Source organism: Taudactylus pleione, unplaced genomic scaffold (assembly GCF_031769625.1).
Source record: "Taudactylus pleione unplaced genomic scaffold, aTauple2 ptg000990l, whole genome shotgun sequence".
NCBI classification, from domain to species: domain Eukaryota; kingdom Metazoa; phylum Chordata; class Amphibia; order Anura; family Myobatrachidae; genus Taudactylus; species Taudactylus pleione.
Window position 1 is genome coordinate 528,447 of NW_028285391.1, and position 22,883 is coordinate 551,329.

The 22,883-nt window shown below is 48.7% G+C and overlaps 1 protein-coding gene across 1 annotated transcript in view; it reads left to right on the top strand.

The window, feature by feature from the left end:
- LOC148454476 (olfactory receptor 52P1-like) overlaps positions 1–12,566 on the top strand; it is a 36,329-nt gene extending 23,763 nt beyond the window's left edge. The window contains exon 2 of the mRNA XM_088460918.1: positions 11,611–12,566. Coding sequence (XP_088317044.1) covers positions 11,625–12,566 — 942 coding nt within the window. The 5' untranslated portion in view covers positions 11,611–11,624. The remainder of the gene's footprint in view (positions 1–11,610) is intronic.
- The last annotated feature ends 10,317 nt before the right edge of the window (positions 12,567–22,883 follow it).

Genomic DNA, 22,883 nt, shown 5'->3' on the forward strand with positions numbered 1-22,883 from the left:
GGCCCTATATAATTTTTTTTTAAAAAATTAACCCGTTCTTTTACAGGCTAGAACACAAGCAGCTTATACATATCTCAATGATCTATCTCACTGATATGTGCAGGCTGCTTGCCCGGGAGAGTTTTGCAGAGAGAAGACGCTGCAATCTCGGGTGAGTCATCTCCTGCAAAACCTGCTACTCGGGGGAGAAGTCTCGTTCTGCTTCACCATCGGACGTCTCACTCTCAGCTAAACTCACTTCTTGGTAAATTTGAGAGTCTCAGGAGCTTCAAATCACCCGAGTTTCGGTGAAGCTAATCGAGTTGAAAAAAAGCAAACTCTCCCAGACTCGATTCTTAGTAAATTTACCCCTAACAGTGCCCAATTCTCACAAACAAACGCCACAAATGCACGTGGTTTAGCTGCTTGGGGACGTTTTATAAGGGAATGGTGATGTCACAGTAGCATGCATGAATTTGGACCAATTGGGTTATGTTTGCGAGAGTGTTGCGATTTGATTTGAGATTTCACATGCGAGTTTGAATTTCCATTGCGAAACCCCCTCCCGAGATTATGATCTCAAACACGCCATAATACGAATAGTAACACCATCGAGTGGCAATACGAGCGCAAACACGATACTTAGTCATTTTGCGATTGGCGGTGGAAAATGTTCCGGCGTAAAGCATAGATGATGGATCGCAGCTCAACGCGATTCTTAGTAGATTTCCTCCTTAGGGTGAGTATGAGATGGGGTCAATAGCGGAAAGCTCTAAGTCCCCATAAATGACCATGGGCCTGGCACCGCGATATTCTGCAGGATAGTAAAGTATTTATACTATAGGTGTGATCTCAGACATTCCAAAGGGTAACTTATAAATGTATACCCTGATGCTAGAGTTTACCATAGTTCTGTAAAGTAGCTGATATTATGGACTTTTACATCAGCCCCAATTGCGCTGTGTGCAGACGACAAATAGTGCTGATCTTCTATCTCCAGTGTTATTATAACAACTATACAGAGAGCAAAGGTAAAGGTGCAAAGGTCTTTCCATTATACACAGAGCTGGGACTGGAAATCTTTTACCGCCCATCTCATTTGGTTCTATCACGCGGACACCAAATAGGGGCTGTGCCCAGACTGACCTGAAGTAAATGCCCATTTTGCCCTCAGTATAAACAATTGCCAGATCACATGATTTGGTTTTGTTTCTGGTTTCCATGAAAAAGGACGGGGACTGCCCCTTTAGTGATCCTAATGTAGTAGTTAGGCTCTTGTTAAATAGCCGCTATAACTAAATCATGTGGAAACAGCAGCTGTCACAAGGTTTTTATGTGACAGGAGCTTGATAAATAGAGCCAATACTATGTACAGAGACAGATAGGAATAAGTTATTATCCCTTCTGTAGAGAGATATAAGTGACACCACAATCTCCCAGCACCAGTGTGACAGGGGCCTCACATCACTGCTGTGCACTGTTAGTAACATTTCTGTCATTGGTTCCCAACCGGAATGAGAAAGATCCCCTTTCATTTCTGTACCATGACATCATCAGCCAGTGTCCAACGTCATTCCCTACCATCCAAGTGGGCATAGAGGGGGAATATACTCCTGTGGCCAGCGAAGTGAGCCACCTTGCCCGCAGCGTGGCGAGTGAAGCGAGCCCGCAAGGGGCCGAATTTCTTATTTTCCTGGAAAGTGTGGGCAGAAACCTCCACTTCCGCCCTCACTCGTGTCACTTCCAGGTACAGCTACTGAAGGGGTTTTATACTCTTCCGTTCCCAACCACAGGATGAAGCGGGTTTGGGGTCATTGGAACCAATTGGATACATCCCCATACCTATCTATATGTTACTGACAGCAAAAGAGCCATACGTTTTTAAACACCATAGAGTAAGTGGCTTAATCACCCTCACAAGGTTACTTACAAACAGAAGTGCTAATGGTAGGATTGGGTCAATGATAGTGCAAAGAATGATATGTTTAGTAATGTCCCCCCTATTGCACAATAGAATGTAAAAGCCATTAACGGGCAGAGATTGACTAACGCAAGATACTGTTTTGGGGCAACATCAGATAGTATGGATGATCAAAGCAGCTTTACTCCAGTGACTGTGACTAAGGGCTCTATTTATTATCATTATTGTTACTAAAATAAAGTGAAAAAGGGAGTTTTGTATTTTCACACCTCACATTATTTTAGTATCACCTACAGTTACTAAAGGGCAATTGGAGTAGAATTCGTAAAATTCTACTCCAACCCCTAATTTTCACTTATTTTTAGTAATCAGATTCCATTTCCCATCATTGTAATGGGAAATGTGATCTGCCTGGTAGTTGCTAAAAATAAATTGTAAAAAACATACCAGGGGAGGCTCTGTGATAATAACTCCACCTGGAGGTGGCGTTATCCAGGGTCTTCCCCGGTTATCGGACTCCTGCTCTGCTCTAACAGGCAGAGCAGAGCCTAGAGCCGGCCCCAGTGATCTACTGTGTGGTCTAAACAGACCACACTCTGATCACTGCCAAAAAAAAAGTAAAAAAATACCCACCAGAGTCCAGGGAGCAAAGATCGGGGCTCTGGTGATGTCCTCCCTCCGGTCAGCTGGTCTCCCATGCTGCACTGGGGCCTGGTCGTCACCTGACTGGGCTCCAGTGCAGGGTGGGATGTCAGCTGACCGGAGCCACGGAGGACATCACCGGAGCACCAATCACCGAAGGTAAGTGCAATTAAGGGAGGGGGGGGTCATGGGGAGGGGGTCGCGATCACGGAGGCGCGGGGCTTAGTGGCGGGGGGTGGCAACAGCAGCCGGTCGGCGCATGTGCGGGCACTTGTCACTGTATTTTTTTGCGAAATTACCGTGACTAGTGTGCGGAGGGAATTCGCAGGGACATAGCTTTATTGCAAGCTCTGTCCCTGCAAGGGATTTGTAGTAAATCCCTGTGATATTGCCTGAATTCGCAATGCGAATTCAGTCGGTAATATCACACTACAATCTGCATTCAAAATGCGGATTGTAGTAAATAGAGCCCTAACTATGATAAACATCAATACAAGATAAACTACAAGTATGTAAATGTAATTGGGCAAAGTATTCCGAGGTGACGATACCCTTCAAATATAACATCTCTAAACCCTTCCCCCGCGCGCCATCCTTACCCGTGTCTATGCCCCTTCCTCAATGCTGGCGATGAGAAGTACCATGGATGAATGGAGGCCACATACAGTAACTGACCCTGAACACAGTTTTCCTTAAAAATTCATGACAGCATCGATAACAGAGGTATAACTCCTGACAGTTATGACTGTGGTTTGTGGGTCCATGGGGAGGGGTTAAAATTACGTGATTCATGCCATCTTAGCTCCACCCTCTCCCTGCGGTGCCACAATTCCCGGTTAAATCTCCCCATCCTGTCTACCCCAAAAATCCTGAGCTTCCCGCACCTTCCAGGAGACTAGGTAAGTATGACTCAGGGGTCTATTTATCAAGCAGTGAAATGCATGGAGAAGTGAACCAGTGGAGAAGTTGCCCATAGCAACCAATCGGCTGTGAAGTAGCATTTATCAAGTACAGTCTATAAAATAATAGGTAGGAGCAGATTGGTTGCTATGGGCAACTTGTATACTGGTCCACTTCTCCACACTTTTCACTGCTTGATAAATAGACCTAAGCCACATTTATGGTGGGTACACACTACACAATATGCTCCCTGAGCGATATCGTGCAGTGTGTCCCCGGCAGGCTGTGCTCAATGTCGTTCATGACATTGAGCACAGCCGCTGAACGATATCATTAACGATATCGTTCAGCGCCGGGCTCTCTCCCCCATTCCCTGACATGCAGCAACCTGACGAGATCGTCAGGTTGGCCTGCATGTCAGCCCTATGAACGATGATGACGAACGACCCGCGGGAACGCGCGTCGTCGTCATTGTTCATCTTTTTGTGGTTAAAAATGGATGATAAAGTGGACGACTGAATGATAACGATAACGATATTTGTGCCCCTTATGCAGTGCCCCCTGTATTTGAGCCCCTTATGCAGTGCCTCCTGTATTTGTGCCCCTTATGCAGTGCCCTCTGCATTTGTGCCCCATGTATTTGTGCCCCTAATGCAGTGGCCCTTGTAGTTGCGCCCCTTATGCAGTGCCCCCTGTATTTGTGCCCCTTATGCAGTACCCCCTGTAGTTGTGCCCCTTATGCAGTGCCTCCTGTATTTGTGCCCCTTATGCAGTGCCCTCTGCATTTGTGCCCCTTATGCAATGCCCCCTGTATTTGTGCCCCTTATGCAGTGCCCCATGTATTTGTGCCCCTTATGCAGTGCCCTCTGTATTTGTGCCCCTTATGCATGCCCCCCTGTAGTTGTGCCCCTTATGCAGTGCCCCATGTATCTGTGCCCCTAATGCAGTGCCCCTTGTAGTTGTGCCCCTAATGCAGTGTCCCTTGTAGTTGTGCCCCTTATGCAGTGAACTCTGTATTTGTGCCCCTTATGCAGTGCCTCCTGTATTTGTGGCCCTTATGCAGTGCCCCCTGTATTTGTGCCCCTTATGCAGTGCCCCCTGTATTTGTGCCCCTTATGCAGTGCCCCCTTTATTTGTGCCCCTTATGCAGTGCCCCCTGTATTTGTGCCCCTTATGCAGTGCCCCCTGTATTTGTGCCCCATATGCAGTGCCCCCTGTATTTGTGCCCCTTATGCAGTGCCCCCTGTATTTGTGCCCCTTATGCAGTGCCCCCTGTATTTGTGGCCATTATGCAGTGCCCCCTGTATTTGTGTCCCTTATGCAGTGCCCCCTGTATTTGTGCCCCCTGTATTTGTGCACCTTATGCAGTGCCCCCTGTATTTGTGCCCCTTATGCAGTGCCCCCTGTATTTGAGGCCATTATGCAGTGCCTCCTGTATTTGTGGCCCTTATGCAGTGCCCTCTGTATTTATACCCCTTATGCAGTGCCCCCTGTATTTGTGTCCCTTATGCAGTGCCCCCTGTATTTGTGCCCCTTATGCAGTGCCCTCTGTATTTATGCCCCTTATGCAGTGCCCCCTGTATTTGTGTCCCTTATACAGTGCCTCCTGTAGTTGTGCCCGTTATGCAGTGCCTCCTGTATTTGTGCCCCTTATGCAGTGCCCCCTGTATTTGTGCCCCTTATGCAGTGCCTCCTGTATTTGTGTTCCTTATGCAGTGCCCTCTGTATTTATGCCCCTTATGCAGTGCCCCCTGTATTTGTGTCCCTTATGCAGTGCCCCCTGTATTTGTGCCCTCTGTATTTGTGCCCCTTATGCAGTGCCCTCTGTATTTATGCCCCTTATGCAGTGCCCCCTGTATTTGTGTCCCTTATGCAGTGCCCCCTGTATTTGTGCCCCTTATGCAGTGCCCCCTGTATTTGTGCCCCTTATGCAGTGCCCCCTGTATTTGTGCCCCTTATGCAGTGCCCCCTGTATTTGTGCCCCTTATGCAGTGCCCCCTGTATTTGTGCCGCTTATGCAGTGCCCCCTGTATTTGTGCCCCTTATACAGAGCCCCCTGTATTTGTGCCCCTTATGCAGTGCCCCTGTATTTTTGTCCCTTATGCAGTGCCCACTGTATTTGTGCCCCTTATGCAGTGCCTCCTGTATTTGTGCCCCTTATGCAGTGCCCCCTGTATTTTTGTCCCTTATGCAGTGCCCCCTGTATTTGTGCCCTTTGTATTTGTGCCCCTTATGCAGTGCCCCCTGTATTTGTGTCCCTTATGCAGTGCCCCCTGTATTTGTGCCCTTTGTATTTGTGCCCCTTATGCAGTGCCCCCTGTATTTGTGCCCCTTATGCAGTGCCTCCTGTAGTTGTGCCCCTTATGCAGTGTCCCCTGTATTTGTGCCCCTTATGCAGTGCCTCCCGTATTTGTGCCCCTTATGCAGTGCCTCCTGTATTTGTGCCCCTTATGCAGTGCCCCCTGTATTTGTGTCCCTTATGCAGCACCCCCTGTATTTCTGCCCCTTATGCAGTGCCTCCTGTATTTGTGTCCCTTATACAGTGCCCTCTGTATTTGTGTCCCTTATGCAGTGCCCCCTGTATTTGTGCCCTCTGTATTTGTGCCGCTTATGCAGTGCCCTCTGTATTTATGCCCCTTATGCAGTGCCCCCTGTATTTGTGCCCCTTATGCAGTGCCCCTGTATTTTTGTACCTTATGCAGTGCCCACTGTATTTGTGCCCCTTATGCAGTGCCTCCTGTATTTGTGCCCCTTATGCAGTGCCCCCTGTATTTTTGTCCCTTATGCAGTGCCCCCTGTATTTGTGCCCTTTGTATTTGTGCCCCTTATGCAGTGCCCCCTGTATTTGTGCCCTTTGTATTTGTGCCCCTTATGCAGTGCCCCCTGTATTTGTGCCCCTTATGCAGTGCCTCCTGTAGTTGTGCCCGTTATGCAGTGCCTCCTGTATTTGTGCCCCTTATGCAGTGTCCCCTGTATTTGTGCCCCTTATGCAGTGCCTCCCGTATTTGTGCCCCTTATGCAGTGCCTCCTGTATTTGTGCCCCTTATGCAGTGCCCCCTGTATTTGTGTCCCTTATGCAGCACCCCCTGTATTTCTGCCCCTTATGCAGTGCCTCCTGTATTTGTGTCCCTTATACAGTGCCCTCTGTATTTGTGTCCCTTATGCAGTGCCCCCTGTATTTGTGCCCTCTGTATTTGTGCCGCTTATGCAGTGCCCTCTGTATTTATGCCCCTTATGCAGTGCCCCCTGTATTTGTGTCCCTTATGCAGTGCCCCCTGTATTTGTGCCCTCTGTATTTGTGCCCCTTATGCAGTGCCCCCTGTATTTGTGCCCCTTATGCAGTGCCCCCTGTAATTGTGCCCCTTATGCAGTGCCCCCTGTATTTGTGCCCCTTATGCAGTGCCCCCTGTATTTTTGTCCCTTATGCAGTGCCCCCTGTATTTGTGTCCCATATGCAGTGCCCCCTGTATTTGTGTCCCTTATGCATTGCCCCCTGTATTTGTGCCCTTTGTATTTGTGCCCCTTATGCAGTGCCCCCTGTATTTGTGTCCTATATGCAGTGCCCCCTGTATTTGTGCCCTTTGTATTTGTGCCCCTTATGCAGTGCCCCCTGTATTTGTGCCCCTTATGCAGTGCCTCCTGTATTTGTGCCCCTTATGCAGTGCCCCCTGTATTTTTGTCCCTTATGCAGTGCCCCCTGTATTTGTGCACTTTGTATTTGTGCCCCTTATGCAGTGCCCCCTGTATTTGTGTCCATTATGCAGTGCCCCCTGTATTTGTGCCCCCTGTATTTGTGCCCCTTATGCAGTGCCTCCTGTATTTGTGCCTCTTATGCAGTGCCTCCTGTATTTGTGCCCTTTATGCAGTGCCCTCTGTATTTGTGCCCCTTATGCAGTGCCACCTGTATTTGTGCCCCTTATGCAGTGCCCCCTGTATTTGTGCCCTCTGTATTTGTGCCCCTTATGCAGTGCCCCCTGTATTTGTGCCCCCTGTATTTGTGCCCCTTATGCAGTGCCCCCTGTATTTGTGCCCTCTGTATTTGTGCCCCTTATGCAGTGCCTCCTGTATTTGTGCCTATTATGCAGTGCCCCCTGTATTTGTGCCCCTTATGCAGTGCCCCCTGTATTTGTGCCCCTTATGCAGTGCCCCCTGTATTTGTGCCCTCTGTATTTGTGCCCCTTATGCAGTGCCTCCTGTGTTTGTGCCTATTATGCAGTGCCCCCTCTGTTTGTGCCCCTTATGCAGTGCCCCCTGTATTTGTGCCCGTAATGCAGTGCCCCCTGTATTTGTGCCCCTTATGCAGTGCCTCCTGTATTTGTGCCCTTTGTATTTGTGCCCCTTATGCAGTGCCCCCTGTATTTGTGCCCGTAATGCAGTGCCCCCTGTATTTGTGCCCCTTATGCAGTGCCTCCTGTATTTGTGCCCATTGTATTTGTGCCCCTTATGCAGTGCCCCCTGTATTTGTGCCCCTTATGCAGTGCCCCCTGTATTTTTGTCCCTTATGCAGTGCCCCCTGTATTTGTGCCCTTTGTATTTGTGCCCCTTATGCAGTGCCCCCTGTATTTGTGTCCCTTATGCAGTGCCCCCAGTATTTGTGCCCCCTGTATTTGTGCCCCTTATGCAGTGCCCCCTGTATTTGTGCCCCTTATGCAGTGCCCCCTGTATTTGTGCCCCTTATGCAGTGCCCCCTGTATTTGTGCCCCTTATGCAGTGCCCCCTGTATTTGTGCCCCTTATGCAGTGCCTCCTGTATTTGTGCCCTTTATGCAGTGCCCTCTGTATTTGTGCCCCTTATGCAGTGCCCCCTGTATTTGAGCCCCTTATGCAGTGCCCCCTGTATTTGTGCCCTCTGTATTTGTGCCCCTTATGCAGTGCCCCCTGTATTTGTGCCCTCTGTATTTGTGCCCCTTATGCAGTGCCCCCTGTATTTGTGCCCTCTGTATTTGTGCCCCTTATGCAGTGCCTCCTGTATTTGTGCCTATTATGCAGTGCCCCCTGTATTTGTGCCCCTTATGCAGTGCCCCCTGTATTTGTGCCCGTAATGCAGTGCCCCCTGTATTTGTGCCCCTTATGCAGTGCCCCCTGTATTTGTGCTCCTTATGCAGTGCCTCCTGCATTTGTGCCCCTTATGCAGTGCCCCCTGTATTTGTGTCCCTTATGCAGTGCCCCCTGTATTTGTGCCCTCTGTATTTGTGCCCCTTATGCAGTGCCCCCTGTATTTGTGCCCTCTGTATTTGTGCCCCTTATGCAGTGCCCCCTGTATTTGTGCCCCTTATGCAGTGCCTCCTGTATTTGTGCCCTTTATGCAGTGCCCTCTGTATTTGTGCCCCTTATGCAGTGCCCCGTGTATTTGTGCCCCTTATGCAGTGCCCCCTGTATTTGTGCCCTCTGTATTTGTGCCCCTTATGCAGTGCCCCCTGTGTTTGTGCCCTCTGTATTTGTGCCCCTTATGCAGTGCCTCCTGTATTTGTGCCTATTATGCAGTGCCCCCTGTATTTGTGCCCCTTATGCAGTGCCCCCTGTATTTGTGCCCGTAATGCAGTGCCCCCTGTATTTGTGCCCCTTATGCAGTGCCTCCTGTATTTGTGCCCCTTATGCAGTGCCCCCTGTATTTGTGTCCCTAATGCAGTGCCCCCTGTATTTGTGTCCCTTATGCAGTGCACCCTGTATTTGTGTCCCTTATGCAGTGCCCCCTGTATTTGTGCCCTCTGTATTTGTGCCCCTTATGCAGTGCCTCCTGTATTTGTGCCTATTATGCAGTGCCCCCTGTATTTGTGCCCCTTATGCAGTGCCTCCTGTATTTGTGCCCTTTATGCAGTGCCCCCTGTATTTGTGCCCCTTATGCAGTGCCCTCTGTATTTGTTCCCCTTATGCAGTGCCCCCTTTATTTGTGCCTCTTATGCAGTGCCCCCAGTATTTGTGCCCCTTATGCAGTGCCCCCTGTATTTGTGCCCCTTATGCAGTGCCCCCTGTATTTGTGCCCCTTATGCAGTGCCTCCTGTATTTGTGCCCCTTATACAGTGCCTCCTGTATTTGTGCCCCTTATGCAGTGCCCCCTGTATTTGTGCCCCTTATGCAGTGCCCCCTGTATTTGTGCCCTCTGTATTTGTGCCCCTTATGCAGTGCCCCCTGTATTTGTGCCCCTTATGCAGTGCCCCCTGTATTTGTGCCCTTTGTATTTGTGCCCCTTATGCAGTGCCCCCTGTATTTGTGCCCCTTATGCAGTGCCCCCTGTATTTGTGCCCTCTGTATTTGTGCCCCTTATGCAGTGCCCCCTGTATTTGTGCCCCTTATGCAGTGCTCCCTATATTTGTGCCCATTATGCAGTGCCCCCTGTATTTGTGCCCTCTGTATTTGTGCCCCTTATGCAGTGCCCCCTGTATTTGTTCCCCTTATGCAGTGCCCCCTGTATTTGTGCCCTTTGTATTTGTGCCGCTTATGCAGTGCCCCCTGTATTTGTGCCCCTTATGCAGTGCCCCCTGTATTTGTGCCCTCTGTATTTGTGCCCCTTATGCAGTGCCCCCTGTATTTGTGCCCCTTATGCAGTGCCCCCTGTATTTGTGCCCCTTATACAGTGCCCCCTGTATTTGTGTCCCTTATGCAGTGCCCCCTGCCCAGTACTTACCTGACCACTCTGGCTCCCGCTGATGCCGCCTCGCTCTGACTGGATCTAACTGGATCTAGCAGGCACGCAGGGCAGGCTCCTCACATTGCATCAATGGGAATGCTGGCCTCTGCCATTGGCTCTATCACTGCACTAAGCTGGCCACAGTATGCTCCAATGCAAGTGTGTATTATTAACATACTGTAGATATAATATAACATACTCCAAAATACAAGTTCAATTTAATTAAAACCATTTTTGAGCCTTTAACAAAAAATTAGCCAAATTATTAAGTAAATGCCTCTAAGTGCATAAATATTAATTGGGAGGGGAGGTGCCAGAGGTTCTACACTGGGGTACTGACAGGGGGAGTGGCTGAAGTCAGTGGGTGTGTCAGGGGTGTGCTGATATCAGAGACTGCTCCGCAGACACAGGCAGACAAATACCACCTGACATTCTGTGCAGCTATGGGGTTGCACAGAAGTCCGATGGCACAGCCGATATCCGCTCGATGGTGTGCCTTTGTGCACCCCCGGTAGATTAGAACTGCAGCTGGGGGTGTGTGCGGCATTAGCATAATAATGTGGAAGGAGGGGCAGATTGTCAGGTCTGGGGTATGTTTCCAATTGAGGGGTGGGGTGTTGTCAAGTTTGGGGTATATTCATAATTGAGGCAGGCTGGGAACATTTTTAATGAGATGGGGTGGGGCTGCGTGTATCAGGTCTGGGGTCTTCTTGTTAATGTAATAAAACATTGGGAATAATAATGTATTATTTCTTATACCAATATAAAGTAGTCACTATTTGTGTTGGTGTATAAGTATTAGATTGTTAAAACTAGATCTGGCGTAAGGACAAAATAAATGTGTAAAGAGTGTAAATGAAACACTTACACAGGTGAGAGACATAAAGGACTGTTCCTGCAACCATCCTAAGGACTGGAAAAATTACCAAAAGATTAGTAAAGAATTTTCGGAAACAAAAGAAAATTTTCATTACATGTAATTGAATAAATAAATAAATATTCATTTGTGATTTTTTTTGTCACCATTATGAATGGCAAAGAAAACAACTCTATCACAGCTAAAGGTGGCCTGCTGATAAATAGGCCAATGAGAGACATAGAAAGTAATATGACTGACTTATTGTTATATATTGTGATCCTTTATTTATATGGTGCCACAAGGGGTACACAGCGCCTCACATAGTGACTTACAGTACAGAACATTACAGAACATGGACACGGTTTATAAATATTGCTGCTTCAGCATAGTACCCAAATAATCAGCAGAGTAGCTGCACCCAAAGGTTGGGCGCTGTTTTGTAGACAGTGGGGAGAAGATGGTGGTTTAGGTGCAGGAAGGAAAAGCACATTAGGGAAGAGGGCCCTGCTCATGAGAGCTAACAGTCTACAGGGGAGGGACAGACAGACAATGTTATTACATTTCTGAATTACATAAGAATACAGAAACATTTTCATATGAATTATCACAGCACGCATGCAGACCCCATTGCATACCCCAGGTATTTTGGAGAAATTAACTATTATCTTCATTTTATTTACAGAAACAATAAATTCGATGACTGATCACAATGAGACTTTCTACCAACCGGAGAATTTCATTTTGATTGGGGTCCCTGGCATGGAGGACGTCCAGTTCTGGTTCTCCATCCCTATGTGTGCCATGTATGTTCTCACCATCCTGGGGAACAGCATCTTGCTCTGCATCATTATTCCACAAGAGACCTTTCACAAGCCAATGTATCTGTTCCTCTCTGTGATGTCAGTGATTGACCTTGTGGCATCGGCAACCACCAAATCAAAAATCCTCTGCATCTTCTGGTTCAGTTGCGGGGAGATTGACTTCAATGTGTGCCTGGCCCAACTCTTCTTTATCCATGCCCTCTCCATGATGGAGTCTACAGTACTCTTGGCTATGGCGTTTGACCGCTATGTCTCCATTTGTCACCCTCTCAGATACACCTCGATTCTAACTATCCCCACTATTGCCAGGATTGGGGTTCTAGCAATAATTAGAGGCTCTTTCTTCATGGCTCCAGCTCCATTCCTGATAAGGAGGTTGTCTTACTGCAGGACCAACATCATCTCTCACACCTACTGTGAGCATATGGCTGTGGTGAAGATCGCTTGCATGGACACCACCATAAATCAGATGTATGGTATAACTGTGGCTCTGCTGGTGATAGCCGTAGATATTATATGTTTAGCTGTGTCATATTGTGCCATCATTAGGGCAGCCTTTAGACTTTCCTCCAGGGTCGCTCGTAGCAAGGCTCTAGGTACATGCGGCCCACACATCTGTGTCATCCTGATCTCCTACATCCCAGCTCTCTTCTCCTTCTTCTCACATAGGTTTGGACATAACATCCCTCTGCACATCCACATAATTCTCGCTAACCTGTATATCCTCATTCCACCCATGTGCAATCCCATGATCTATGGGGCAAGGACCAAGGAGATTCGGGACAGGGTAGTCGTCATATTCCAAGAGCTGCTTTAAGATTCTGATTTTCTACACGGCAGTAATAATTTAGTGGCCACATCTCTCTTAAAGGTTTTCACTCTGCTGTAATAGTATTTGTGCGACGAACAGAACTGTTAATTCTCCCGGCAATGTAATATTGGCCATTGACTCTCTCTGGGTCTGGACTGAGAAGGGAGCAGCACCCTGAGAATGGAGGAGATTGTGTTATCTTGTCATGAAGATTTTCAGAACAGTATGTAACACACCAGATACAGCCCGTGTAACCACTGTGATATTTCTGTGCCAAATCACTAACGGACAGCACAAAACATAAAACATAACTGATGAATCTGTTTTATGGGCAGAAAGTACCAAAGTAGACAAGCAAGCATTAGAAATAAATACTATGTCAATTGCAAACCAGTATCGGGAATACAGTACTACAGTGCGTATGATAATATTGCTCATTGCGTGTTATAATGGGCTCCGGGCCGTGTGTGAGAGGACTGCACAGTGTCTATGAAAAGTGAAGCAAATACCGAATAATAAAATAACCAAAAAATACACCCTAACATGGTCGTTATCATTATCGTATGCATTTCTGTTTATAATATTATAGATTCACTTTCATTGCTCAAAAATTATACCAATGTAACCCCTGCTCACCGGTATTGGGGAAAATAGTTTAGTCTTCAATTGGAGGGTTCTATGTACTAAGCCTTGGATAAAGAAAAAGTAAACAGATAAAGTACCAGCCAATCAGCTCCTGTTATTATAAAAAGGCAGATTCTCGCATTACCATAATAGAGTTATCAGACCTCCGCGGTCAGACAGAAAAGTGGATGCATCCAGCTCACAGTCAGCCCCATTATCTATAACAATGGTTCTCAAACTCTGTCCTCAGGACCCCACACACCTCACATCTCCCAGGTCACCCAGCAGGTGCACAGGTGTATTCATTACTCACTGACACATTTCCCAGGTCACCCAGCAGGTGCACAGGTGTAATCATTACTCACTGACACATTTCCCAGGTCACCCAGCAGGTGCACAGGTGTATTCATTACTCACTGACACATTTCCCAGGTCACCCAGCAGGAGCACCGGTGTACTCATTACTCACTGACACATTTCCCAGGTCACCCAGCAGGAGCACAGGTGTAATCATTACTCACTGACACATTTCCCAGGTCACCCAGCAGGAGCACAGGTGTATTCATTACTCACTGACACATTTCCCAGGTCACCCAGCAGGAGCACAGGTGTAATCATTACTCACTGACACATTTCCCAGGTTACCCAGCAGGTGCACAGGTGTATTCATTACTCACTGACACATTTCCCAGGTCACCCAGCAGGAGCACAGGTGTACTCATTACTCACTGACACATTTCCCAGGTCACCCAGCAGGTGCACAGGTGTATTTATTATTCACTGACACATTTCCCAGGTTACCCAGCAGGTGCACAGGTGTATTCATTACTCACTGACACATTTCCCAGGTCACCCAGCAGGTGCACAGGTGTAATCATTACTCACTGACACATTTCCCAGGTCACCCAGCAGGAGCACAGGTGTAGTCATTACTCACTGACACATTTCCCAGGTCACCCAGCAGGAGCACCGGTGTACTCATTACTCACTGACACATTTCGCAGGTCACCCAGCAGGAGCACAGGTGTAATCATTACTCACTGACACTTCCCAGGTTACCCAGCAGGTGCACAGGTGTATTCATTACTCACTGACACATTTCCCAGGTCACCCAGCAGGAGCACAGGTGTAATCATTATTCACTGACACATTTCCCAGGTCACCCAGCAGGAGCACAGGTGTATTTATTATTCACTGACACATTTCCCAGGTCACCCAGCAGGTGCACAGGTGTATTCATTACTCACTGACACATTTCCCAGGTCACCCAGCAGGTGCACAGGTGTATTCATTACTCACTGACACATTTCCCAGGTCACCCAGCAGGTGCACAGGTGTAATCATTACTCACTGACACATTTCCCAGGTCACCCAGCAGGTGCACAGGTGTATTCATTACTCACTGACACATTTCCCAGGTCACCCAGCAGGTGCACAGGTGTACTCATTACTCACTAACACATTTCCCAGGTCACCCAGCAGGAGCACAGGTGTAATCATTATTCACTGACACATTTCCCAGGTCACCCAGCACGTGCTCAGGTGTATTCATTATTCACTGACACATTTCCCAGGTCACCCAGCAGGAGCACAGGTGTATTCATTACTCACTGACACATTTCCCAGGTCACCCAGCAAGTGCTCAGGTGTATACATTATTCACTGACACATTTCCCAGGTTACCCAGCAGGTGCACCGGTGTATTCATTACTCACTGACACATTTCCCAGGTCACCCAGCAGGAGCACAGGTGTAGTCATTACTCACTGACACATTTCCCAGGTCACCCAGCAAGTGCTCAGGTGTATTCATTATTCACTGACACATTTCCCAGGTCACCCAGCAGGTGCACAGGTGTATTCATTATTCACTGACACATTTCCCAGGTCACCCAGCAGGAGCACAGGTGTAATCATTACTCACTGACACATTTCCCAGGTCACCCAGCAGGTGCACAGGTGTAATCATTACTCACTGACACATTTCCCAGGTTACCCAGCAAGTGCTCAGGTGTAATCATTATTCACTGACACATTTCCCAGGTCACCCAGCAGGTGCACAGGTGTATTCATTACTCACTGACACATTTCCCAGGTCACCCAGCAGGTGCACAGGTGTATTCATTACTCACTGACACATTTCCCAGGTCACCCAGCAGGAGCACCGGTGTACTCATTACTCACTGACACATTTCCCAGGTCACCCAGCAGGAGCACAGGTGTAATCATTACTCACTGACACATTTCCCAGGTCACCCAGCAGGAGCACAGGTGTAATCATTACTCACTGACACATTTCCCAGGTCACCCAGCAGGAGCACAGGTGTAATCATTACTCACTGACACATTTCCCAGGTTACCCAGCAAGTGCTCAGGTGTAATCATTATTCACTGACACATTTCCCAGGTCACCCAGCAGGTGCATAGGTGTAATCATTACTCACTGACACATTTCCCAGGTCACCCAGCAGGAGCACAGGTGTAATCATTACTCACTGACACATTTCCCAGGTCACCCAGCAGGTGCATAGGTGTAAACATTACTCACTGACACATTTCCCAGGTCACCCAGCAGGAGCACAGGTGTAATCATTACTCACTGACACATTTCCCAGGTTACCCAGCAAGTGCTCAGGTGTAATCATTATTCACTGACACATTTCCCAGGTCACCCAGCAGGTGCACAGGTGTAATCATTACTCACTGACACATTTCCCAGGTCACCCAGCAGGTGCACAGGTGTAGTCATTACTCACTGACACATTTCCCAGGTCACCCAGCAGGTGCACAGGTGTAATAATTACTCACTGACACATTTCCCAGGTCACCCAGCAGGTGCACAGGTGTATTCATTACTCACTGACACATTTCCCAGGTCACCCAGCAGGTGCACAGGTGTATTCATTACTCACTGACACATTTTCCAGGTCACCCAGCAGGAGCACAGGTGTATTCATTATTCACTGACACATTTCCCAGGTTACCCAGCAGGTGCACAGGTGTATTCATTATTCACTGACACATTTCCCAGGTCACCCAGCAGGAGCACAGGTGTACTCATTACTCACTGACACATTTCCCAGGTCATACAGCAGGAGCACAGGTGTATTCATTACTCACTGACACATTTCCCAGGTCACCCAGCAGGAGCACAGGTGTAATCATTACTCACTGACACATTTCCCAGGTTACCCAGCAAGTGCTCAGGTGTAATCATTATTCACTGACACATTTCCCAGGTCACCCAGCAGGTGCACAGGTGTATTCATTACTCACTGACACATTTCCCAGGTCACCTAGCAGGTGCACAGGTGTATTGATTATTCACTGACACATTTCCCAGGTCACCCAGCAGGTGCACAGGTGTATTCATTACTCACTGACACATTTCCCAGGTCACCCAGCAGGAGCACAGGTGTATTCATTACTCACTGACACATTTCCCAGGTCACCTAGCAGGTGCACAGGTGTATTCATTACTCACTGACACATTTCCCAGGTCACCCAGCAGGAGCACAGGTGTAATCATTACTCACTGACACATTTCCCAGGTTACCCAGCAAGTGCTCAGGTGTATTCATTATTCACTGACACATTTCCCAGGTCACCCAGCAGGTGCACAGCTGTACTCATTACTCACTGATACATTTCCCAGGTCACCCAGAAGGTGCACAGGTGTATTCATTACTCACTGACACATTTCCCAGGTCACCCAGCAGGAGCACCGGTGTACTCATTACTCACTGACACATTTCCCAGGTCACCCAGCAGGAGCACAGGTGTAATCATTACTCACTGACACATTTCCCAGGTCACCCAGCAGGAGCACAGGTGTAATCATTACTCACTGACACATTTCCCAGGTCACCCAGCAGGAGCACAGGTGTAATCATTACTCACTGACACATTTCCCAGGTTACCCAGCAAGTGCTCAGGTGTAATCATTATTCACTGACACATTTCCCAGGTCACCCAGCAGGTGCACAGGTGTAATCATTACTCACTGACACATTTCCCAGGTCACCCAGCAGGAGCACCGGTGTAATCATTACTCACTGACACATTTCCCAGGTCACCCAGCAGGAGCACCGGTGTAATCATTACTCACTGACACATTTCCCAGGTCACCCAGCAGGAGCACAGGTGTAATCATTACTCACTGACACATTTCCCAGGTCACCCAGCAGGTGCACAGGTGTATTCATTACTCACTGACACATTTCCCAGGTCACCCAGCAGGTGCACAGGTGTATTCATTACTCACTGACACATTTTCCAGGTCACCCAGCAGGAGCACAGGTGTATTCATTATTCACTGACACATTTCCCAGGTTACCCAGCAGGTGCACAGGTGTATTCATTACTCACTGACACATTTCCCAGGTCACCCAGCAGGTGCACAGGTGTATTCATTACTCACTGACACATTTTCCAGGTCACCCAGCAGGTGCACAGGTGTATTCATTATTCACTGACACATTTCCCAGGTCACCCAGCAGGAGCACAGGTGTACTCATTACTCACTGACACATTTCCCAGGTCACCCAGCAGGAGCACAGGTGTATTCATTACTCACTGACACATTTCCCAGGTCACCCAGCAGGAGCACAGGTGTAATCATTACTCACTGACACATTTCCCAGGTTACCCAGCAAGTGCTCAGGTGTAATCATTATTCACTGACACATTTCCCAGGTCACCCAGCAGGTGCACAGGTGTATTCATTACTCACTGACACATTTCCCAGGTCACCTAGCAGGTGCACAGGTGTATTTATTATTCACTGACACATTTCCCAGGTCACCCAGCAGGTGCACAGGTGTATTCATTACTCACTGACACATTTCCCAGGTCACCCAGCAGGAGCACAGGTGTATTCATTACTCACTGACACATTTCCCAGGTCACCTAGCAGGTGCACAGGTGTATTCATTATTCACTGACACATTTCCCAGGTCACCCAGAAGGTGCATAGGTGTATTCATTATTCACTGACACATTTCCCAGGTCACCCAGCAGGAGCACAGGTGTAATCATTACTCACTGACACATTTCCCAGGTCACCCAGCAGGAGCACAGGTGTAATCATTACTCACTGACACATTTCCCAGGTTACCCAGCAAGTGCTCAGGTGTAATCATTATTCACTGACACATTTCCCAGGTCACCCAGCAGGTGCATAGGTGTAATCATTACTCACTGACACATTTCCCATGTCACCCAGCAGGAGCACAGGTGTACTCATTACTCACTGACACATTTCCCAGGTCACCCAGCAGGAGCACAGGTGTAATCATTACTCACTGACACATTTCCCAGGTCACCCAGCAGGAGCACAGGTGTAATCATTACTCACTGACACATTTCCCAGGTCACCCAGCAGGAGCACAGGTGTAATCATTACTCACTGACACATTTCCCAGGTTACCCAGCAAGTGCTCAGGTGTAATCATTATTCACTGACACATTTCCCAGGTCACCCAGCAGGTGCATAGGTGTAATCATTACTCACTGACACATTTCCCAGGTCACCCAGCAGGAGCACAGGTGTACTCATTACTCACTGACACATTTTAAAAGAGCCACAGGTGGAGCTAATTATTTCACTTGTGATACTGTGAGGAGACCTGGAAAACAGGAGACCTGGAAAACATGCACTGTTTGGGTTCCTGAGGACAGTTTGAGAACCTGTGATCTATAGTAATCAGGATACCAGTGACTGTGATGGGCAATAAGGGTTTGTGAAGAAATTGTGGTATGTATCAACACACGTCCTGCTAACTCCAAATAACAATAGCAGTGTATTCCAGTTACTGTATATATATATATATATATATATATATATATATATACGACAGGAGATAGATCACTGAGATCTTAATGACGTCAGTACTGTGTAGGTCACCAGTGATTACTACAGACACCCTACTTAGCAAACTGGCCACAAGTTCCTGGACAGCGGCAGGCGGTATGTCCTGCCATTCTGCCTTATATACAGTGACCAACTGTGACCATGAGGAAGGGCGAGTCAGCCAAGATCGCACTCGTCGCCCCAATTTCACCCAGAGGTTCTCAATGGGATTAAGATCTGGAACATGACAGGTGGCCTTGTCATCCTGATAACACATTCGTCGTTTCCATAGAACTACAAGTACATGGGCCTCCTACCAAGTGTCCATGTACAAACCACCACATTAGTGGCCATTTGGAAATTGTGTGCAATGTTATGCATGGGACTATTTTGCTTGCGCAGGGGTTGTCCAATCACATTTGTGTACTGTACATAGGGCCTGATTAAGCACGGATCGCAATATAGGGTACACACGCAGTTCAGTGCGATTGTAAGATAATCTATTGCGATCGCAATGCCGCCACGGCACTACATAATTGATGCCCACTTTACCTTACCCACACATCAGGGTTAACAAGACTGTGAAAACATCGGTACAATCGAGTATCATCAGACCCATACGCACAGATAAGGCAGGTCAGACCTCACTCAGGAATTGCTAACTTCAGCGCACGCTATGAGGCCTCAGGCTGTGTATGGTATTGCAGTGGCTAATTTATGTACGCCCCTGCAACACTGTTGAAACGCACCGGCACGCCTGCGTTCGCCCGACCACCCCTTGTTACCACCTTCAAACGGCACTTCATGTCAATCACTCTGCGATGGGTTCCAATCACAGTGGCTGGTTCGCGCACACGCACTGCGATGCTTACGCATTGCGAAATAATTGGCCCATTGCGTACATATTACCAACTGCGATCCAAGCTGAATCAGGACCATAGTGTAGATAGATATATTACTAGATAGATAGATTGATTAATTTAGGGATGTATGGGCCTGATTCAGAGCCGCTCGCTAGATGCGATCGCTCGCATGATGTGTATGCAAATTGCGTAGGCAGTGCTATCGTACACAGCAATGCATTAGCGCGCCCAGTATTTCTTAGAGAGCGATCACATAGTGTATGCAGACACCCACCAGCCTGTCTTAAGACGCCCACTTGTGCACGTCATGTCCACCATCCGTCATGCTACCATCGGTACATCGGATGCTATCGCAGCGCTTGTGGTTGACCATACCCTGTCGCAAGCACTGCGAGCACGTCAGTGTTGCCAGATGACGTGTACTATGATGCTGTCTTATAATTATGTACACCTCTAACACGCCGGTGAGATGCTCAGGCACGCCTGTGTTTGCACCTCCACTCCCCCGTTTTTAATGGCCAGCCCCTGTTACCACCTACAAACGGCTTCTCCTGTCACTCACTCTACTGGGCTGTCTATGCGCAGCGAGCGCATGCATTGGGAACTTTCGCTAAGGCATGCACACAATTCAGAAACACTGCATACCATCGGCAGCTGTGAGAGGATGCATCTTAGCGAGCAGCTCTGAATCAGGCCCTATGTACTAAGACAGCTTCTGGGGCCTCAGGAGCCCAGTTTCCAGTGGTGCAGTGGGACTGATTCAGAGCCGGACGCTCTGACCAGAGCGCTCGCTCTGAATCTGGCCCATCCTACCTAAAATTGGAGCGGCCACCTGGCCGCTCGCATAGCTGTGGGTGACCACCCACAGCTTATGTGAGTGGCCAAAAAGATGGTCGCGATGGTCAAGACCATCGCAACCATCGGGCTTGCGACGAGACCCTTGCGGTAGGGTCTCGTCTGCCGCAAGCCCGGAGTGCTTTTGGCTCTATCAGAGCCGAAAACACTCCCACTGACATCACTAGTGATGTCAGTGGGGCCGGACCCAGACAGTAGGCGTTCCCATGGGAACGCCTCCGTCTGGGCAGCCACACCCCCGGCCTGCCCACCAAAGGGGGCGTGCTGTCAATCACCATCGACAGCACTCCCCCTTTGGTGCGAGACCCGGAGCGACGGCTTCCCCATCGCTCGCCGGGTCTCGCGCATGCGCACGATGGAGCAGCCTCCGTCGTGCGCATGCAGACTTCGGCAACATCGACCCACTTGCGAGCGCTCAGCGCTCTTGAGTGGGTCTGAATCAGGCCCAGTGTGCGGTGACATGATGACATCACATGCCCAGCAGTTACAGAGCAAGTTTGGAGACTTGTCAGGAAAGTTAAGTGTTCTGTGGATATGATTATTGGGGTTATTATCTGAGGCTAAAATTAGTTTTGGAGCTATTGTTACATAATAGCACCAATAACAATGCACACATTTAAAAAAATAGCCATAATAATGCACTTAGGGCCTCATTCAGAGGCGGTCGTAGGATGCAAGCGATTGTTCTGAAACAGGGCGGCCGCTTGCATCCTGAATGGCCGCCTCCAGGTCAGTCGATAGGCTGTGGGTTAACTCCCACAGCTCTAACAACCACTAAGGGTGATAGTCGCGATGGTCAAGACCATCGCAACCATCGGGGCTTACGACGAGACCCTAAGGTAGGGTCTCGTCAACCTTAAGCCCCAGGGAGCTTCCTGCTCTGTTTGAGCAGGAAGCTCCCCACTGACATCACTGATGATGTCAGTGGGGCCACCCCCAAACGGCAAGCGTTCCGACAGGAACTCCTCCGTTTGGCCGGGCACACCCCCGACCCGCCCAGCAAACTGAGCGAGCTGTCACTCAACATCGACAGCTCGCCCCGTCTGCTATGAGACCCCTAACGACGGATCACCCGTCGTTAGCTGGGTCTCGCGCATGCGCACGTCAGAGCAGGCTCCGTCATGCGCATGCGCACTGGAGCAACATCGAACCGGTTGGGAGCTCGTAGAGCTAACGACCGGGTCTGAATAAGCTCCTTAATGTGTACATCTTTTTGGTGCTATTGTTTGAGATGGGCATTATTATTAGAGATGAGTGGGTTTGGTTCCCTGAGAAACTAACCCACCCGAACTTAGGGGATCCTAGTCAGTTCCGAATCGACTCGGGTTTTCCCGCCTGACTCGGATCTGAGAACGAGGCAAAACGTCATCATCCTGCTGTCGGATTCTTGTGGGTTTTGGATTCAATAAAGGTCCCGCGATCACCGCCAATTTTCATTCCGGCTGTGGAGAGTGAAGAGGGAGCTGGGTGCTATGCTGTTGTGCATAGGGGCTAGCTACTATTGTGTAGCTTAAGGGCTGGCTGTTGTCCATACAGGGGCTGGCTGTTGTTGTGACTGAGGTTGTCCTGTCCTTCCATAGGGACTGGCTGTCTGCTGTCCATATATAGGGGCTGGCTGGCTGTTGTCCTGTCCATAGGGGCTGGCTGGCTGTTGTCCTGTCCATAGGGGTGGGTTGGCTGTAGTACGTAGGGGCTGGCTGTTGTCCATAGGGGCTGGCTGTAGTCCATAGGGGCTGGCTGGCTGTTGTCCATAGGGGCTGGCTGTTCTGCTGTGTTGTCCAGTGGGTGCTCTGTCCATAAGGGGTGCTCTTCACCCCCAGTGTGAAAATAAAACAAAAAAACAATTTTTTCTGTGTGCATGCTGGCCACACTTGTCATCAACATAGGTGCGCAGGGGTGCTGTGCTGCTGTCTGTCAAGGGGCTGCTACCTCTTTCAGGAGTGCTGTTCACCCCCAGTGTGAAAAAAAACAATTTTTTTTTCTGTGTGCGCATTCGCCACATTTATCAGCAATGTAGGTGCGCAGGGGTGCTGTGCTGCCTGTGTCATTTATCAAGAGGCTGCTGCCTCCTTCGGGTGTGTGTGTATGTATGTGTGTGTGTGTATGTGTGTGTGTTTGTGTGTGTGTGTGT